The 20,110-nt window shown below is 40.9% G+C and overlaps 2 protein-coding genes across 3 annotated transcripts in view; both read right to left on the bottom strand.

Moving 5' to 3' along the window:
- Positions 1–20,110, bottom strand: part of LOC309366438 (amine sulfotransferase-like) — a 35,782-nt gene that overhangs the window by 15,527 nt on the left and 145 nt on the right. The gene's annotated exons all lie outside the window — the stretch shown is intronic.
- Positions 1,634–19,181, bottom strand: LOC309366444 (amine sulfotransferase-like). Its single transcript, XM_081905019.1, has 7 exons — positions 19,107–19,181; positions 18,869–19,013; positions 10,565–10,773; positions 10,185–10,311; positions 6,494–6,588; positions 2,260–2,440; positions 1,634–1,891 (listed from the first exon to the last, which is right to left on the bottom strand). The coding sequence occupies exons 1-7, from the start codon at positions 19,164–19,166 to the stop codon at positions 1,767–1,769; spliced, it is 942 nt and encodes a 313-aa protein (XP_081761145.1). The 5' UTR covers positions 19,167–19,181; the 3' UTR covers positions 1,634–1,766.

Genomic DNA, 20,110 nt, shown 5'->3' with positions numbered 1-20,110 from the left:
ACCGCTAGACGAAGAGAATTGCGGAACGGATTCTTTTCATCTTGCGAGGCACCACTGTATAAGTATTCTCAAGCTGGAAGTAGACTCAGTTCACCACTAATATTCCAGCAAAACCTGAAGAGGAGCCTTTCCATCTGCTCCTGAAAAACACTCTCAAAGCTTTCACTTTTTTGCAATGGCCATCATGTTTTCCCAGTCTCCAAGAGGGCCTGGCACAGTGGTGGTCAAATAGATAGTTGTAACGCCAGGTTGTCACAAACTGCTATCCCTAGTTGCTGCACAGAATCCGGCACCTTTATTGGGAGGTTCCAAGATCAACATGCACATTCTTTTAGTGTAATGTCTCCCAAACATGGAATAGTCACATACCCTTTTTGAGAGAAAGAGCACTTGGAACCCCGGGAATCTTGCACTGCTCAAAATTGGAGTGGCATGCAACAAGATGACATAAGAAGTCTTTCTTGACAATAGATTGCGGGGGTAGGAAGCAGAGGGCTTCTTCACTGCTTTGCTGTCAGCTCCAGCCCAGGTTTCTCAGAGATGGGCAGTGGGGTCAGGATGGCACTAGCGATGTGCCCCTCTGAGCTCCTGAGACCTTGCCCAGGGCCTGATGTGTTTGATCGCTGCTCTCAGGCCTAGGTTGGACATTGGGCTAAATTTTCCTAGACCTTCAGGATGTGGCAAAGTGCAGCCTTCTCCCTTCATATGTCCCGTGCTTGGGCCCTGTTCCAAGAATACCTGGGGCCTAAGCTCTCTAAGGAAACTATCAAGCACGGTGGGTTGAGTCTGCAAGGATTTTTTGCACTGGCGCAGGCATCTTTGTGTCCTTGGAGGAGATGGCGGCAGTGTTGGCAATGGCTTAGCATTGAATTTACTCTAGTTTCCTCCCCTGAAGGAGAAGGCTTCTTGCTGATTGCAAGAGGCACCAAGGTTGTTCCACAGCAGGCGGTGTCTGGCTTGAGGTGTCCAATGTTTCAGGGCAGAACATTTCTCTACTACTGGCCTCTTCCCTGGACTCAGATGCTTCTTGGGATCCTCATTTCACCTCCTCCATTCCCCAAAATTTGTTTTAACCCTTTCTCTCTGTTTCACGATCCCGATGGAATTTGCCCCTTTTCAACCTGACCCATGAAAGAAATTGCTATGGGCATCAAACATGCACTGTCCATTTTCCCCACTTGTCCTCCCTGCATATTCCTGACACACCCTCAAAAATGACTCTGTGGGGTTCAGGAGAACCCCAAGAACAGAGCAGAGGGAAAGGAAGGTGAGGGGGAAGGGGTTGTGCCACCTGGCAAACTGAAATGTTTGTCCTGAGAGAACAACTGGAAGAGTGTGAAGTGAAATTCCACCAACAATAAATAAATAAATGACTTGAATGACTCGTATGATTTACATTTGCATCTGCAACACCAATAGTTAGTTAGGTTTTTTTAACAATAATCTTTATTAATTTTCAATTACAATAATCCAGTAGTAGCTTCATTAAAACACAGTTACTAATCCCAATAGTTAGTTTGGGATTCCTTGACTGTTGCACATGGAGTCAAAAATTAAGACATGTTGGAATGCAGAAAGAGAAGAGGTTTACAGTACAAATGTAATTGTATTGTAGTGGGGTTTTTTTAATATATATATATATATTACACATATTCAGGCATTAGGAAGCTATTAAGCCACATGAGAGGTTTTCCCCCCTAACTCTTACAAATAGGCCTGGATTTAATGCATACACTTTAATTCCTCCTTCCAAGCTGAAGGCAGACTCATGATTCCTCATTGATGTCCCAGCAGAACTTGAAGGGTAGCTTTTCCATTCTCTTCTTAAAAACACTGTCAAATCTTTCACTTTGTGCGACTGTCATCATGTTCTTCCAGTCTCCAACAGTGCCTGGCCCAGGAAGCAGACAGAAAGAAAGTGCATTGTGGTGGTCAAATAAATATCCATAACCCCAGATATATTCCATCCCTAGTTAGGAATATGACCCTCTGTGTGAAAAAGTTTCCACACTCCAGATTGTAAAGACAACTATGCCACCCTTAAATATACATATTTAGAAGAAGGGAAAAACAACAGAGAAAGTACATAATAGAACAACTCTAAAATTAGGAAACACCAGAAACTGAGAGTTTCATGAAGACTGGAAAAAATGAAATCACCATCACTTGGTGCCTATCAAATATCATAGTAGGTGCCAAGTGAATCTGTCGGGAATTCTGCAAGCCGCACTAAATCAGTTTGATCTGCCACTGACTTACCTTTGCGAAGAAAATGCCCTCTGCTGTGGTCTATTAAATCATTTGGCAAGAACTCATAGTTTGCCCTGGGATCTGCTTTCATTTTATTAAATGTAGCCTGATCCACAACAGCCTCCACCTCCTTTTCCGTCAGTCTCTTTCCCAGGAAGTTGCATAATTTCAATACAGAGCTTCTTAGATCCTGAAATGGAATGTGGTTTAAATGTCAGGCCATCCACAATAGAGAAGCCTGACAGCCTAGTGACTAAAACTCATGGAACAGGCAGAATAATAATAATAATAATAATAATAATAATAATAATAATAATAATAAAAAACAACCTGCTCATCTGGCTGTGTTTTCCCAGCCACCCTGGGAAAATACAATAATTAAAATACAATAATTAATCAAACATTAAAAGCTTCCCTAAACAGGGCTGCCTTCAGATGTTTTCTAATAGTCAGATAGTTGTTTATTTCTTTGCCATCTGATGGGAGGGCGTTCCACAGGGTGGGCGCCACTACCAAGAAGGCCCTCTGCCTGGTTCCCTGTAACTTCGCTTCTCTCAGTGAGGGAACCGCCAGAAGGTCCTTGGGGCTGGACCTCAGTGTCCGAGCAGAATGATGGGGGTGGAGACGCTCTTTCAGGTATACTGGGCCGAGACCGTTTAGGGCTTTAAAGATTAGCACCAACACTTTGAGCTGTGCCCGGAAACGTTCTGGGAGCCAATGTAGGTCTTTCAGAACCGGTGTTATGTGGTCTCGGCAGCCACTCCAAGTCACCAGTCTAGCTGCCGCATTCTGGATTAGTTGTAGTTTCCGGATCACCTTCAAAGGTAGCCCCACGTAGAGCACATTGCAGTAGTCCAAGCAGAAGATAACCAGAGCATGCACCACTCTGGCAAGGCAGTCCAAGGGCAGGTAGGATCTCAGCCCTGGACACAGAATTGGCCTGCACCTCCATGGACACCTGGAGTCCAAAAGGACTCCCAGGCTGCACACCTGATCCTTCAGAGTCACAGTTACCCCATTCAAGACCAGGGAGCCCTCCACACCTACCCACCCTCTGTCCCCCCAAAACAGTACTTCTGTCTTGTCACAATTCAACCTCAATCTCTTAGTCGCCATCCATCCTCCAACTGCCTCCAGACACCCACACAGGACCTTCACCACCTTCACTGGTTCCAATTTAAAAGAGAGTTAGAGCTGGGTATCATCTGCATACTGATGAACACCCAGCCCAACCCCCCTGATTATCTCTCCCAGCGGCTTCATACAGATGTTAAAAAGCATGGGTGAGAGGACGGAACCCTGAGGCACCCAACAAGTGAGAGCCCATGGGTCTGAACACACATCCCCCAATACCACTTTCTGCATACGGCCCAGGAAGAAAGAGCGGAACCACTGTATGACAGTGCCCCCAGCTCCCAGCCCCTCTAGACAGTCCAGAAGGATGCCATGGTAGATGGTATCAAAGGCCGCTGAGAGATCCAGCAGAACTAAGAAACAGCTTTCAACTTTTTCCCTAGCCCACTGGAGATCATTGACCAGTGTGACCAAGACAGTTTCAGTCCCATGATGAGGCCTGAATCCTGACTGGAAGGGATCCAAATGGTCCACATCCTCCAGATGTGCCTGGAGTTGTTCAGCAACCACCTGATCAATCACCTTGCCCAAGAATGAAAGATTTGAGACTGGGCAATAGTTGGCCATATTGGCCGGGTCTAAAGATTTTTTTGTTAAGAAGCAGTTTAATGACTGCCTCTTTCAGTGGGTCTGAGAAGCCCCCCCCCCCGAGGGAAGCATTCATCACCCTGCAGAGCCCATTGCCCAGCCCTTCCCGGCTAGCTTTTATAAGCCAGGATGGGCAAGGATCAAGGAGACAGGTGGTTGGTTTCACTTGTCCAAGCAGCTTGGCCACATCCTCGGAGGTAACAGATTGGAAACAATCCCATACAACTTGACTAGACAGGACTCTAGCGCTTTCCTCCCCAGCCCTGCTCCCACTGTGGCGTCTACCTCATTCTGAATCTAAGAGACTTTATCAGCAAAGAACTTTGCAAAGTCATTGCAGAAGATATTGGGGCCTTTACCGGGCCCTGATGGCACAGGCGGTTCCATTAAATTGTGAACTACCTGAAAGAGTCTCCTGCTGCTGTTTTCTGCAGATGCAACAGAGACAGTGAAGAAGGTCCTCTTTGCTGTTGCTATCGCCACTACCAAGTGGTAGGCTCAATGTTGAGCTCTAACCCGTATCTGCTCAGATTCAGAATGAGTTTTCTGCCACTGACGCTCTAGCCGTCTCAATGATTGTTTCATCACCCTCAGCTCTGGGGAAAACCAAGGGGCTGTCCAGGCTCCATGTAATCGGAGAGGGCGCTTTGGAGCCTGACAGTCAATAGCCTTGGTTAGCTCAACATTCCAGCGGGCCACCAGGGAATCAGCTGAAAGGCCATCAACATGGGATAAAGCATCCCCTACCACTCTCTGGAAACCATTTGGATCCATTAAGTGGTGGGGGCGGACCATCCGAATTGGTCCCACCTCCCTGCAGAGGTCACGGAGAAGTCCAGTTGCACCAGGAAGTGATCTGACCATGGCACTTCTTTTGTTTCACTTTTACTTAGTGTCAGGTCACCCACATCCATAGAGGTGAACACCAGGTCTAAGGCATGTCCATGGTTTGAGTTGGGCCAAACTTATTTAAGGACAGCCCCATGGAGGCCATGCTTTCCACAAAGCCCTGAGCAGCCCCTTGTAAGGTTGTGTCTGTGTGGATGTTAAAATCCCCCAGGACAACCAAACCAGGTGTTTCCAGGAGAATATCCACCACAACCTGAAGCAGCTTGGGCAGCGAATCCTTGGTGCAGCAGGGAGGTCGGTACACCAAAAGAAATCCTGTACTGCCCCTATTGCCCAACTTCCAGAACATGCACTCAGAAAACTGAGCAGGGAGGTCGGTACACCAAAAGGAATCCTGTACTGCCCCTATTGCCCAACTTCCAGAACATGCACTCAAAAACTGAGTCTTCCCAATAGGATGCCTGGTGCAAGCTAATGACTTCCTAAAAATCACTGCAACACCCCCCCCCCACATGACCTGGGTTGTTGTGCGTAAGAGAAATCTGGTGGACAAGCAGCGGCAAGAACAGGACCATCTGCTGCATCCAACCAAGTTTCTGTCACACATGCCAGATCAAGTCCTCCATCCACGATCAAGTCATGGATGGCAGTGGTCTTATGAATCATTGACTTGGCATTGCACAGCTGCACCTTCAGGTCATGTGCTGATTCCAGTATCCATCCGGTCAAGACCAGACCTGGAGGCAGGAATAGTCCTCAAACAGCGACTAAATCTGCTTACTCTCTAATGACATGGTCTGGTCTTAGCGTAACTCCTCCTCCTACCCGTGATCACTGAGATTGGTTGTCCCAGTACATCCCCCCGCGGAACCTGCCCCAGCCATTCTGTTGGCTGGGGCCCACTCCCAGGCAGCCTGGACCCCACCCCTTAAAAACAAATTACAAACTAAACAAAAAAACCAATAAAACAATAGAAACTAAAAATAATTTAATAAACGACTCTCATACTAAATTTAAGCAAATCCCTAACCACAACTAAACATTTAAGCTAAAAAAGAATTTAAAAGGATAAAAGAATAATTTAAAAACATTTTTAAAAGAACCCTCTCTACTGTACAGAGGCCTGTCAGGCCCCGTTCTCAGGATAACAAGCAGGGGAAACAAGCAGCCTGGATCTTTATTTGCCTAGTTTGTAATAATTGCCATTGCATCGTATTATACTCTCATTGTTGCTTTTATTCCATGAGCCATGCAGAATTCATTATATTATGGGGCAGCTCTTTCAACTGAGTCCACAAGTCAATAAATAAATGTCCCTGTTGAAGACACAAGGGAGGTTCTGTGAAATCTCTCTTCAGCATCAGAGGGCCTGTGAAATGACATATCTTACTTGGGATCACAACACTTTATTTATCGCCCCATAATCCCTCAGGGGAAATGGTTAAAGTGCACTTTTCGCAGTCTGGGGTCTGAAAAGCGGCTCCTGAGTCCATGGCCCACTAGTCTTTTTTTTTTTTTTTAAAAAAAACAACCTTTAGAAAAGAGATGAGACTAGCAGGGGAAGCAGCAGCTGAGGGCACTTGAATAATCAAATTGCTTCCTTCCTCTATTTTGTAAAGGTGAGTTTTGATGGATGTTTAATATCAGACTGCATAGCATTTTGATAACTTACCTTCTTCATTTCTTCATAGGTAAGAAACAGAATATTGAAGTCATCCTTGTGAGTGTACCAGCCTTCTACATGGTCCAACCATAAACTTGCAAGTACTGATGGGAAAGAAGTTGATTTGGCATAAAATGTAGATCAGGTGATTTTTTGAAAAACATTCAGAGAAAAGCAGTACAAACATATAAATTCCATTAAAACAATTTAGAGGAATCAATTTAAGAACCAGCAGTGCTACAAACCATTAAAGAGAAGCTGAATTAATACTATCCACCCTCACCAAACACTTTCTCAGAGAAGGAATTTGCAGAAGAGTTCTGCATTTTAAGGCTCCCTTCTGTGCTTCCAGGCAATGTGATGGAAGAGTGATGGGTGGGCTGAGATCAGTCTAGCCTTCCTCCAGCCCCCTTCCTTCCCACACTGCCAGTTTCCTTATATGGTGTGGCAGTCAATACTTGCAACATTTAAGAGACTGTGTCAGGGTTTCTTAGTTATAACTTGACACGAATCTTTACACTTGATTAAGGATTCGGGGCTCCACCTTGTAATGATTTGTAGCTGCTGCATCCTGATGCAAAGAGAATATAAATCCACCTGATGTCCTTTGGGAGTTGGCCAAATCTACACCCTTCCTTCTGCGTCATTGGGCACCATTCACCAGTGGCATAAAATGGTGTAGTTGGAGTCTGAGTTGGAGACTCTTTGTGATGCATGGATGTGGCATTTCCTCAGAGTAACCTATGGCATTAGACATGGCATTCTGAAAACGTTCCTTACCACACAGAGAATTTCTTTAATTTGTTGTCAAAGGAGATAAGGATGAAGGGACAAAAGAGATTCATTTTAAGCTTCTGGATCCTGTCTGCCTTGATGAAAGCAGCTCTCAAGAGAGTGGGAAATCATTGCCGAGGGAAAACCAATGATGATTGAGGGTTATTATCCTTGCATGTTTCCCGGGCTTCACTCGCAGTTCGTCTCGGTACCTGACTCTTGCTCTGGCATGGAATGCTAAAGACAGGGATTTGTTGAGTGCAAAAGCACTCCACCTGCCGATAATCCTCCTATACCGCCACTAAGAAACAGAGGTTCTCCTGTTAATGAGAGCTTAATTTTGACTAATGTATAGGCATGTGCTAGAAGAGATGAGATTACAAACTGCAGAATGGAATCAACCGCAAGGTCATCAAGGTTTGAACTTGAGAGAAGACTTCATTCGGTACAAAAGACAGCGGGAGGTGAGCCTACGTCTTCTTTATACAAAGTTTTTTATTTCTTTACATTTATGATATGCTAACCCTCCCTTGAATGCTAGTCCAATTTATATATGTGCAAGTGAGGAAGGAGGACACTGGATTGTTGATATGGAATACAAAATTAAATGGAACTATGTGTGAAGAAGAAAAATGGAAAGAGAGAGGGAAGCTCTGTTTTGCAAAAGATTTACGATGGAAACTTAGAGCTGTCTTTTCCATATCCTTTATTGTTTATGGGCTGAACTAGAAAGTGCTAAAAGGACTTGGAATTTAATTTAATTTAATTTAATTGGAAGTACGACTTTGTAGTTATCTCTAGCTGAACAGAAAGATGAAAGGGATCTGTGAAATTGCCAAGGAACTGATAAGGTTCATTACTATTCAAACATGTATATGATAGAGAATACATTCACTTTTCAGACCCTTCTCAATCTGCCAGAAGAATTGACTTCATTTGGATCTCAGATGACTTAGTGCCAAAATCAAAATGGACAGAAATAAAACCACTGACTTTTTCAGACAATAACCCAGTTTATTTGGAATTAAGAGGTGAACAAAATCCAACAAGAAGATGGAGGTTATCAAAAGAAGGTGAGAGATGCGAAGAAAAAGATGTGAAGAAAAAAGAAATTATGGATGAATTAATTTAAAAAGAAAAAGAATTGATAAAGGATCCTAAGAAAGAAGAAATAAAACAAAATATAAAGAGATAAAAACACAATTTTCTATGCTAGTGAACCAAGAAATAGAATGGAAAATAAAAAAAATAAAATAAATGAATTTTGAATTTGCAAATAAACCAGGGAAATAATTAGCATGGCAGTTAAAGAGAAAACAAGAAATTAATGTTATATCCAAGCTTGAAGTCGATAGAAAAATAATAGATGACCTGAAGGATATAACAATTTGTAAAGTATTACTTGAATTTATACAGAGCTGGCAAAGAAAACAAATTTAAAATAGAGGAATATTTAAAGGAGAACAATTTACCAAAAATTTCAAAAAAAAAAAACCCCATACATTTAAACGCATCAATAACAATGAATGAACTTCAACAAGCTATCAACCAGACAAATCGTATGGACCAGATGGATCGACCACAAAATATTACAGAAAACTGCAAATGTATATCTCAGAGCCACTGAAAGAACTTATGAATAACATCCTGAGATCAAGGAAAGTCCCAGAATCCTGGAAAGAGGCATATATTAGCTGCCCTGGAGGCCGGGGAGGGCAGGGTACAAATAAAAATTTATTATTATTACTATTGTTGTTGTTGTTAAACAGGCTACTGATTTAACAGCAGTAAAAAATTATAGACCAATTTCTCTGCTGAATAATGACTATAAACTGTTCGCCAGTATTATGGTGGAACGTTTGTAAGTAATTTTGAAGGATTCAATACATCAGGATCAAGCTGGTTTTCTACCTGGCTGACAGATGAAAAATAACATAAGGAATATAATAGATGTGATTGAGTATCTAGAGGTCAGAGATGAAAGACAGGCGGCACTGATGTTTGTTGATTCAGAGAAGGCTTTTGATAATGTCTCTTGAAAAAAGTGATTGAAATGATGGACTTCAGTCAGACTTTCTTAAATAGTATAGAAGCAATTTATTTTGAACAACAGGCGATGTTGATTGTAAACAAGACAATAACAGAAAAATGTAAGAACAAAAGGAACAAGACAGGGTTACCTCCTATCTCCATTATTATTTATATTAACCTTAGAAATCTGGCAAAGAATATAAGAATGGATGATAGCATTAAAGGAATAACAGTGGGTTGAAAATCATATAAATTAAAGCTTTTGTGGATGACCTGGTGATAACGGTAGAAGACCCCTTGGACAACATACCAAGGGTGCTGGAAAAAATTAAACAATTTGGACAAGTCGCAGGCTTTAGGCTAAATAAAAATAAAACAAAGCTTCTGTTAAAGAATATGTCGGAACAATGGAAAAATGAATTTAGAGAAACAACAAAATTGGTGGTAGAAAAGAAGGTAAAATACCTTGGTGTATGGCTAACAGCTAGAAATATAAACATTTTGAAAGATAATTATGTAAAGGAATGGAATGAAATGAAATAAAAAGAAATATGGAAGTGTAATATGGAAAATAAACCTGTCACTGTCGGGGAGAATCTCGTTGATCAAAAAGAATGTATTGATAAGAATGCTGTTTTTATTCCAATCAGTACCTGTAGTCAGAGGTGCAGTATACTTCAAACAATGGCAAAAAGATGTTTCAAAATTTGTCTGGCAAGGCATGATGGAAAACAGCAACAACAACCGGGAAAGATAGACATAATGATTGGTATTAGTAATTGTATTGCATTGTTGTAATGAGTCTGTCATTGGGTTGTAATTGAAAACTAATCAAAATTATTATTAACATTATTATTAAAAAGTTGTTCATTTTAGAGTAGGAAATCATCCTTACCCTTTCCAGCCAAAAACCTCTCCATGAAAATTCCAAAATCTTCTACTTCTTCTAATTTGCGTGAAGTTTTGGAAAAATGGTAATAGGAAACCAAGACATCCTTTGGGTTTCTGACCACATAAACAACCTGCAGGAATAACAACAAATTTTATTCTATTGCTGATCTTATTGTTCCTACTGTCTATTCTGTTTTGCTTCTATAGTTATTTCTGTGGCTCTGAAATGTGCCAGGAACCAGGTTGTTGAAGTAGGATATATACGCATAAAATTTCTGAACTGCCCTCAGAAACGGAGAAATGTTAACAGAAACCCAGATGTTAATTTAAATAAGACAAGACAAACGTTTAATTTGATCAAATAATAAATGTGCTGTTTCCTACTTTTGCTCTTCTGTTCCTTAATCCCTTGGGTGCCAAATAGTAGGGGACATGGGAAGCAAAGAGGCGAGGTGATGGACGAATGATGTAATCCACATCGCGGAGCTTGTACTCCAGCCATGGAACTCTGTCTAGTAAATCCACTTTTTCAGTTCCATCTCGGTGACCTTCATGATAAATCAAGCTCAAAATATTTTGAGTCCATATTGTTCCTATAAACGAGAATAAGCCTATTTCATTCATTTATTGTCATGAATGTACTTAGTACTTTGCAGAGTGAAATAACTGAGAACAACATGTTTCTGCATCGAGGATTTGGGAAGACAGAACAATATTTGCTAATAAGTTCCTTTATTTTTTAGAAAGCTACCAAAAACGCTATTCCAGATTCTTCTCAGAACATTATACAAATGACAGTCAAAGACCAGGAAATTAAAAGAAAGTTTTCTGTTCTCCAAAGTACTTTGATTCAGTGGATTCAAACCATGATTTTTTATCAATGCATTCTAGGAACAGAAATGTTGACAAATGGCCAGTGAGACAAACATAATAGGCAAAAGGCAGTTGCAGAAGCCTTTATTCATGTCACCCAAGTCTTAAATGCCTATACAATGCAGAACTTCCCCTCTCTCTCCTCTCCCACTCCCAGTTCATAGCTGTCAAGCGTCCCTTATTTGGAGGGACAGTCCCTTATCCCAGCGCCATGTCCTGCTGTGGTCCCTTGTTGATGGATGTCCCTTAAATTTCCCGGGTTTCAAAGGAAGCAGCTCCTCTCCCTCCCTCCTTGCTGGCCAGGGAGGAGGGAGGCTCCAACTGTGTTGCTTTTTTTAAAAAAAGATATTTATTGAAGTTTCAAAAATTATACAAAAAAAGTAATAAAAACAAAACACAAACACAAAAAATAACAAATATAAAAAACAAAATACAAAACTAAAAACCATTAAAAACAAGTAAAGTTTCAATCCCTTATTTTCTTATAACTTACTTCCCCGACCTCCTCATACCTCCCCTTTCTGTATTCAAATTTCTAATTATTAATTCAACAAATCCTCTCCCTTAATTTTCATTTAATTTTTAACCTTTCTTTTCTTTTTACTTAATCATTACAGCTGAAAACCACTTAATTTCTAAACCAACATGATTCTAACATTCATAAATTTTGCAATGTTTCCTAAGATAGTCCTTAAATTTCTTCCAATCTTCTTCCGCCGTCTCTCTTCCCTGGTCTCGGATTCTGCCAGTCATTTCTGCCAGTCCCATATAGTATATCACCTTCATCTGCCATTCTTCCAAGGTGCGTAGATCTTGTGTCTTCCAATACTTTGCGATGAGTATTCTTGCTGCTGTTGTAGCATACATAAAGAATGTTCTATCCTTCTTTGGCACCAATTGGCCAACCATGCCCAGGAGAAAGGCCTCTGGTTTCTTCAGGAAGGTATATTTAAATACCTTTTTCATTTCATTATAGATCATCTCCCAGAAAGCCTTAATCCTTGGGCACGTCCACCAAAGGTGAAAGAATGTACCTTCATTTTCTTTACATTTCCAACATTTATTATCAGGCAAGTGGTAAATTTTTGCAAGCTTGACTGGGGTCATGTATCACCTATAAATCATTTTCATAATATTCTCTCTTAAGGCATTACATGCCGTAAATTTCATACCTATGGTCCATAACTGTTCCCAGTCAGCAAACATAATGTTGTGTCCAACGTCTTGTGCCCATTTAATCATAACAGATTTCACCGTTTCATCCTGAGTGTTCCATTTCAGCAGCAAGTTATACATCTTTGACAAAATCTTAGTTTTAGGTTCTAACAGCTCTGTTTCTAATTTTGATTTCCACCTGGAAGCCAATTTTTTTGTCCAAATTATATGCCTCCATTATCTGATAATAATGAAGCCAATCTCGCACTTTATTTTTTAATTTCTCAAAACTCTGCAATTTCAATCTATCTCCTTCTTGTTCCAAAATTTCCCAATATTTTGGCCATTTGGCCTCCATATTGAGCTTTTTCTGAGCTTTCGCTTCCATTGGAGACAACCACCTTGGGGTTTTACTTTCCAATAGGTCTTTATATCTTATCCAAACATTAAACAATGCTTTCCTGACAATATGGTTTTTAAATGCTTTATGTGCTTTGACCTTGTCATACCATAAATATGCATGGCATCCAAAAACATTGTTAAAACCTTCTAAATCCAAAATGTCTGTATTCTCAAGAAGCAGCCAGTCTTTCAACCAGCAGAAAGCTGCTGATTCATAATAAAGTTTAAAGTCTGGCAGGGCAAATCCCCCCCTTTCCTTTGCATCAGTTAAAATCTTAAATTTTATTCTGGGTTTCTTGCCCTGCCAGACAAATTTAGAAATGTCTTTCTGCCACTTCTTGAAACAGTCCATCTTGTCCACAATTTGCAATGTTTGAAAGAAAAACAACATTCTAGGCAATACATTCATCTTTATAGCTGCAATTCGACCAGACAAGGAAAGCTTCAAATTTGACCAGATTTCTAAATCTTTTTTCACTTCTGTCCAACATTTCTCATAATTATCTTTAAATAAATTCACATTTTTAGCTGTCATGTTAATCCCCAAATATTTCACTTTCTTAACCACAGTTAGACCTGTCTCATTCTGAAACCTCTCTTTTTCGATAGCTGTTAAATTTTTCTCTAATACCTTAGTTTTTAACTTGTTCAGTTTAAATCCTGCTACTTGACCAAACTCTTGAATTAATTCTAAAACCCTTTTAGTACTAGATTCTGGCTCTTGTAATGTAAGTACCAGATCATCTGCAAATGCTCTCAATTTGTACTGTTTGGCTCCGACCTGTACACCTTTAACCAGCTGGTCTCTTCTGATCATGTTCAGCAAGACCTCCAGGACTGATATAAAAAGTAGTGGGGAGATTGGGCACCCCTGATGTGTCCCTTTTTCTATCTTAAATTCTTCCGTAACCACATTGTTTACAATTAGTTTAGCTTTTTGCTCAGAGTATATTGCACCTATACTGTTTTCAAACCCTTGGCCTACCCCCATCCCCTGAAGATTCTTCCTCATAAAGCTCCAAGAAATATTGTCAAAGGCTTTCTCCGCGTCCACAAATATCAAAACTGCTTTAGTGTTTATATTCACTTCTAGCTTTTCCAAAATGTCAATTATATTCCTTACGTTATCTGACAGATGTCTTCCCAGGAGAAAGCCCGCTTGGTCTCTATGAATCTCCTCCATCAAGACTTTTTTCAGTCTCTTAGCCAAAATGTCAGCAAAAATTTTGTAATCCACATTTAGTAGCGAAATAGGGCGGTAGTTCTTAAGTTGAGTCTTTTCAGTCTCTGTCTTCGGTATAAGTGTAATATAAGCCTCTTTCCACGATTCTGGTGCCCTTTTCCCCTCCAAAATTTCATTGCAGACTTCCTTCAAAGGTTGTAATAACCACTCCTTCAAAGCTTTATAGTATCTGGAAGTCATCCCATCCGGTCCCGGAGACTTGCCCAATTGCATGTTTTGAATGGCACCTTCTATTTCCTGTTCAGTTATTTTATGATTCAGCGCTATTTTACTTTCATGAGAAATTTTTTGTAATCCATTTATCTCAAGAAATCGGTCTATGTCCATTTCTTTCTGTGGCCCTTGTGAATATAATTGTTTAAAGTATCTCTGGAAGCAATTTCTAATCTCAATTGGGTTATAGATGTTCTTTCCTTCCACTTCTAAATTTGTAACCGTATTTAATTTTTGTCTTTTCCACATTTGCCAAGCCAATAGTTTACCACATTTATCTGCTGATTCAAATGTCTTTTGTCTCATTTGTTTAATTTTCCATTCTATTTCTTGATTCATCAGTTCCATATATTGTGTTTGATATAACTTAATTTCTCTCAAAATCTCTTGGGACTTTGGTTTTGATCTTAATTTCCTTTCCCCTTCTTTTATCTTCTCCAAAATCTTATCCTTTTTCTCATTTTGGCTTCTCTTCTTTATTGCATTTTGTTGTATCAGGAATCCTCACATAACAGCTTTACTTGCGTCCCAGATTACTCTTTTTTCAACATTGGTCTTCATATTTATTTCAAAATAGTCTCTCAAAGTTTTTTTGGGCCTTTTTATACACTTCTTCATCTCTGAATAAAGTGTCATTCATCCTCCATCTGAAGGAGCCAGCTGTTGCTTGCTTCATCTCCATCCTTACAGCATTATGGTCGGAGCAAGTTTTTGGGCACATTTCCACTTTCTTTATCTTTGGTGCCATTCCTCTAGTAACCCATATTTGGTCAATTCTAGTCCATGTCATCTTGGCTTCAGAAAAGAAGGTTCCCTCTCTCTCAAGAGGATTCTTTGTTCTCCAGATATCAATCAAGTCCATATTGTCAGTCATTTCAAAGAAAGTTTTGGGTAGTCTTCCATCTTTAGTAACTACCTGTCTTTGTGCTTTGTCCATATTTGTAGATACTACTCCATTCATATCTCCCATCAAAATTAAGTTATAGTCCAAATAGTCCAATAAGGTCTCGTGCAACTTCTTAAAGAATTCAGATTTCCCCTCATTCGGTGCATAAATTCCTACGATCAAAAATTTCTCTCCTTGAACTTGGATTTCAATTGCCAAAAATCTTCCTTGTTCATCTTTAAAAATTAATTTCGGTAACAATTTTTCCTTTGCATATATCACCACTCCTCTTTTTTTAACTTTATCAGATGAAATAAATTCTTGTCCCAATCTTATATTAATAAGTATTTTTCTATGTAACCTCATCACATGTGTTTCATCACATGTCCAATTGTTCTTTTTCCAATATGTGGAAAACACTTTTTCTCTTCCGGGGCAAATTCAAACTATTACAATTCCAGCTTAGAAGTTGCAGAGCCATGATGGAGTTACTTACTTTCCCCTCCTACTGCTCCAAGTAGTTGTTCTTCTTCTGTCGGTGGTTTCAGTCCAAATGATAAGTTTGCTATGTCTAGTATTCCTTTTCCTGATGGAATTGGCTCCTCTCCAGATTCCGCTTCTTTCTGAAGATCCTCTTCGTGGTCTCTCAGAAACTTGTCTTTATCGCTCACTGTCCTTATTCTTATTTTCCTTCCTTTGTATTTAAAGGATAGGCCTTGGGGGAATTCCTACCTGAAGAGTATGTTGTTTCTTCTCAGTAGAACAACCAGATCTCTATAGTAGGTTCTTACATCCAAAATATGCTTCGGTATATCCTTAAAGATCTCCACATATGAATCTTCAATTACCAAAGTTTTTTGGTAGTGCAAATTCAAAATTTTGTCTCTTTCTTCTTTTGATCTTAAAGTTATCAAACAGTCTCTTGCCTTATTCTTTCTCTGTCTTCTGCCGAGTCTAAATGCACTCACTATCTTGAATTCTTCCTTCTCCAGGCCCTGTTGCCAAAAATCCAGAAATTCCTTTGTAAGGAAGTCCGCCAAATTATCCGTCTCACTTTCAGGTACTGCTCTGATTCTTAAATTTCTCTCTTTTCCTTGTAGTTCAATCATAGACAGTGTCAAATCATGATCCTCTAATTTCTTATAGACCGGTGGTATCTTCTCCTGGGTAGCAATTGCAATTTCCTTTGCCTCCTCTGCAATCTTTCGAGTTGTGGCCGATTCCTCTAGAAGTTTTTCGAGGGACTGTGTATTAGAGTTCACCTTCTTTCCCAATTCGTTAATACTTGTAGTATTCAAATCAATTTTTGCTGAGGCCTCAGCTACTTGTTTATTAGTTTCTGCAACTTGTTTATTTGTCTCTGCTACCTGTTTCGTTAAATTTTCCAAAGATTCATTAATTTTGCCAAGTACCTGTGCCAAAGTGTCTTCAGATAACATAGCTTTTGATTTTATTTGCGAGGCAGCAGCTGCTCCTGTGCCTCCGGATGTTGAAGCCCTTCGCTGGTGTGGAATGACATTCTTGTATTGTCTGCCAGACCTAGTGGTTTTTTTCCTGTACCAGCTCTATTTTCCCTTTACCATTTGCCATAACACTCTCATGCAAAGCCAAGGTCAGTCTCACGCCTGTAGATTTGTTTTGAAAAGGAAATTTCCAGTGGCCTAGCTGCTAGTGGCTTAGTTGTTGTTGTTGCAACAATGTCTCCTCTAGGGGGAGAAGCTTCCAACTTCACTTTGCAATTTTTTGAAACAAATGTAGTCTTTAAAAGTCCCCATATCCCTTAAAAGCCACAGTTTCAGTTGCCTTTAGGGTTATTTTATATACAAAACAGTCCAGAGATACTGTATCTTTTCACAGAGTTACTTCAAAAGTCTTTACCTTAACGTGCTGACAGCCCACTGATCGGCTTCCCTGTCAAGGCAGTCCATCCCCAGGGTTTAAGGCAGCGGATGTGTTTTTGTTCTCCCCTTTTCATGTAGGTATATAATGTACAATTTCCGCCCCTCCGCTCCTGCAAACAGGAGGGGGGCTGCTTTTTTGATGGTGGATTTGTTCTTTTTCAAAGGAAAACTCTTCCAAAGTTACAGCTTTACAGTCTCTTTGCTTTAGTCTATCTACAGACCGGAAAGGCAGACTTCCTGTTTATACCTTTCCCGTATCGGTGCCAAAATTCTTCTAATTTTGTTCCAATTAAATCCTTTAAACCTACTCACAGGTAGTTGCTTTTGAGTCCAATTTTCAGGAAGAAATCAGCGCTCTCCGATAATGGCCATGCGGCTTCACTCCACGGACTGGGTAGACAACTCTCAGCACCGCGCCGCTCACCCGCTCCCGTTCTGAAGCCTTTAAAAAGGCTCCTTCACGGTTTAGGGGGGCGCAAAAGGTGCCCACTGAGTCTCCTCGCTCACAGGCTTCACTGCCCGTGATTTTTTGGGGTCCCCTCTTCGCCGCAGCGGCAGGACCCGAACCCGCGGAGCAGATTCCCTCCGGAGCTCAGAGGGAATCCGCCATTAATCGCTGGCACTGACCAGAAGTCCTCCAACTGTGTTGCTTGGCTGCCTGGCCCACCCCCCCCTCTGGCCTCCTCTCACCAGCCTCGGCCTCCGGGAACCCCTCCCCACCAGGACTGGTAGGAGCCTTGGACCCTTCCACCACCATCCTCCTCACGGCCACCAAATTAAGCGTCTCTGCCTGGGGCCTCCCCTCTGCCCGTCGCCGCCGCTCCCGCTAGGCCGTACTGCAGCTGTGCCGCTGAAGGACCCGAATGAGATTGGCAGCCTGGCATGGTCTATGAATTGATGAGGAGCCTTGAGAGGAGAGTGAGGGCAACCATAGAGAAAGCAGTTCAGAGAGAGGAGGAAGAGGGGGAAGAGGAGGAGGAGGCGCAGGCAGGTGTTTCAAGGGCTATAAGGGAAGGACCACAAGCGCTTCTCCCATAGATTTGTAGTGGTAGACTAGCATAGATGGTCTGATCTGCAGGTTTACTTCGGGTGCTATCCCCCCCTCCTCCCGCCCCACCTGACGGAATTGAGAGCTGCAGATGGAGCACGAGAGAAAAGATACAGAACTGCAGCAGCATCTTCGTAGCTTGGACTTCGTTTTGCGTGAAAAGTGGTTGCTGCTTGTAGTTATTTAATTGCAGTGCCTCATCGGCTGGTGTCTTGAGCAGCAACCTCTGGAAACAAAGGGCTAAAAACCGGCGTTGCTCTCCAAAATTATCTGGAGAACAGATATAAATTATCCTTTTAACTGGTTGCCTAAAATCACTTATTTTGGCTGCTGGTCCCTTATTTTCAAGGCTGCTGGTCCCTTATTTTCAAATCTGTAAATTGACAGCTATGTCCCAGTTATTGGGTCTTCCCCACCCCACCAACCCTCCAAGGCAGATTTGGGGAACACTGGGGACACAAGGGGAGAGAAGAGTGAAGGAAGTTTTGGTGTGGAAGTGGAAGTTATTGCATGTAGGGCACAACTGCATTGGATATGCGCCCCCCCCCCCCCGTTATTGGCAAAACTGTGGGAGATAAATGCTGAAATAAAAAGACACCGTATGAAAGTTTTTTTAAGAATAGAATTTTGCAAACACCATTTTACAACCACATATAAAATCTGAAAGTCAGTGAATACAATAAACCCCTAGCAACCAAATTTGAATGTTTCTGTTGTGTATTTATGTTGTTTTCAAAACCTCAAACAGGTTGACACTGGTGGAAAACATATTACTCCATCTTTAAAATAATAATTGCCCAGTTCATCTTTATGTAACCAGGTAAGTTCCATACTACCCATATTCACCTCAATTTTGCATTTGGTTTTAAACTTGCCTTAGTATAATATAGATACTATTTACATATATGTGGGTATCCATCATCGTTGAATCGCAATCATGTTTCTTCCTACGAAAATGTACTCTTACCTGACTTTGGATAAGTGACTATAAATACATCACTGTCTCTTATTTCAAAATCCTCCAAGGTATCCAAGTACTCTGCTGAAACCATGTCTGGCTGGAAATAGAATCCTTTGTATGTGAAAAGGTATTTCTCGGCTTGTTCCATTGCCTGCATAAGAATAAAGAGAAGGGAATAGTTCCCTCTATTATGCGACAATGGGGAATCACAAAGAAATAGAGGTGTCATTTTGTCAAATCCTACTCCTCTTGCAGACCCCATAGCAGAATCCCATGCTTCTCTTCCATAACAGGTGAGCAACATAAAGGTCCATCATTTAAAGAACAGAGACTTGACCCATCATTGAGGCAACAAAGCATTCCCCCCCCCCTGCTTTAAGTGTTTATTAAAATTGTGCTGCTTTCAACTCAAAGCTGGCTTTGCCCCACACAATAAGGCTTTTCTCTTTCACCCTGACATAGTTATTTCTCAAGTGCATGTGTGCAGCATGCAAAATAGCAGCCCTTGGCCTCACTTTATTCTGCCTGGCATCATAGTTTGGTCAGTGCTGCTATCCTGACACTCATTCTTGTACTCAGGGGAGGTGGGAAAGAAGCAAAAAACTTCCCCCTGCAAATGGAACGCTTGCAAATTTCTCCTGGGTTCTTTATGTACTGCATGGATGGGGTAATAATATTAATGGTAATGATGATAATAATCATGATGATGATAATAATGATGATCATGATGATAATGATGATGATGATAAGCAACTGGGGCAAAACCAGTTTTCCTTTCAGTGTTAGCCTCTGACTGTTCCTGGCATTGTTGGAGAGATTTATTTCTGTTCTACTCCCCATATGACATACAGTGCCATTAAGCCTGAAAATCACTTTAATTCTTGTGTCTCATTGCTAAGAAATGCAACAATTGTTTAGTGGAAAACACTGTATGTACAAAATAGTAACAAGAAAAATACTCTGTTTGATTTTCCAAGATATAAATTAAGGGTTGTATCCCATGCCGAATGAGCAGGGTTCCACTTGCACAATGGGAGTTCACATTCAGTCCCCTCAAAATAACTATTAATCTCTGGTAACACAAATGTTGCATTCTGTGTGACACCATAAAATAATATGAACTGTGACAAGAGTTTCCATGCATCTGATGAAATACCTTATTGCCCCTCAGAACTCTTGCAAGAAAGAGTAGATTAGTTGTTTGTCATTCGGTAGTCTTGCTTTTCCCTGGAAAGTTTAATTTACAAG

Source organism: Podarcis melisellensis (genome assembly GCF_964234715.1).
Source record: "Podarcis melisellensis genome assembly, chromosome: 3".
NCBI classification, from domain to species: domain Eukaryota; kingdom Metazoa; phylum Chordata; class Lepidosauria; order Squamata; family Lacertidae; genus Podarcis; species Podarcis melisellensis.
This window is presented reverse-complemented; position numbering and strand designations above follow the sequence as displayed.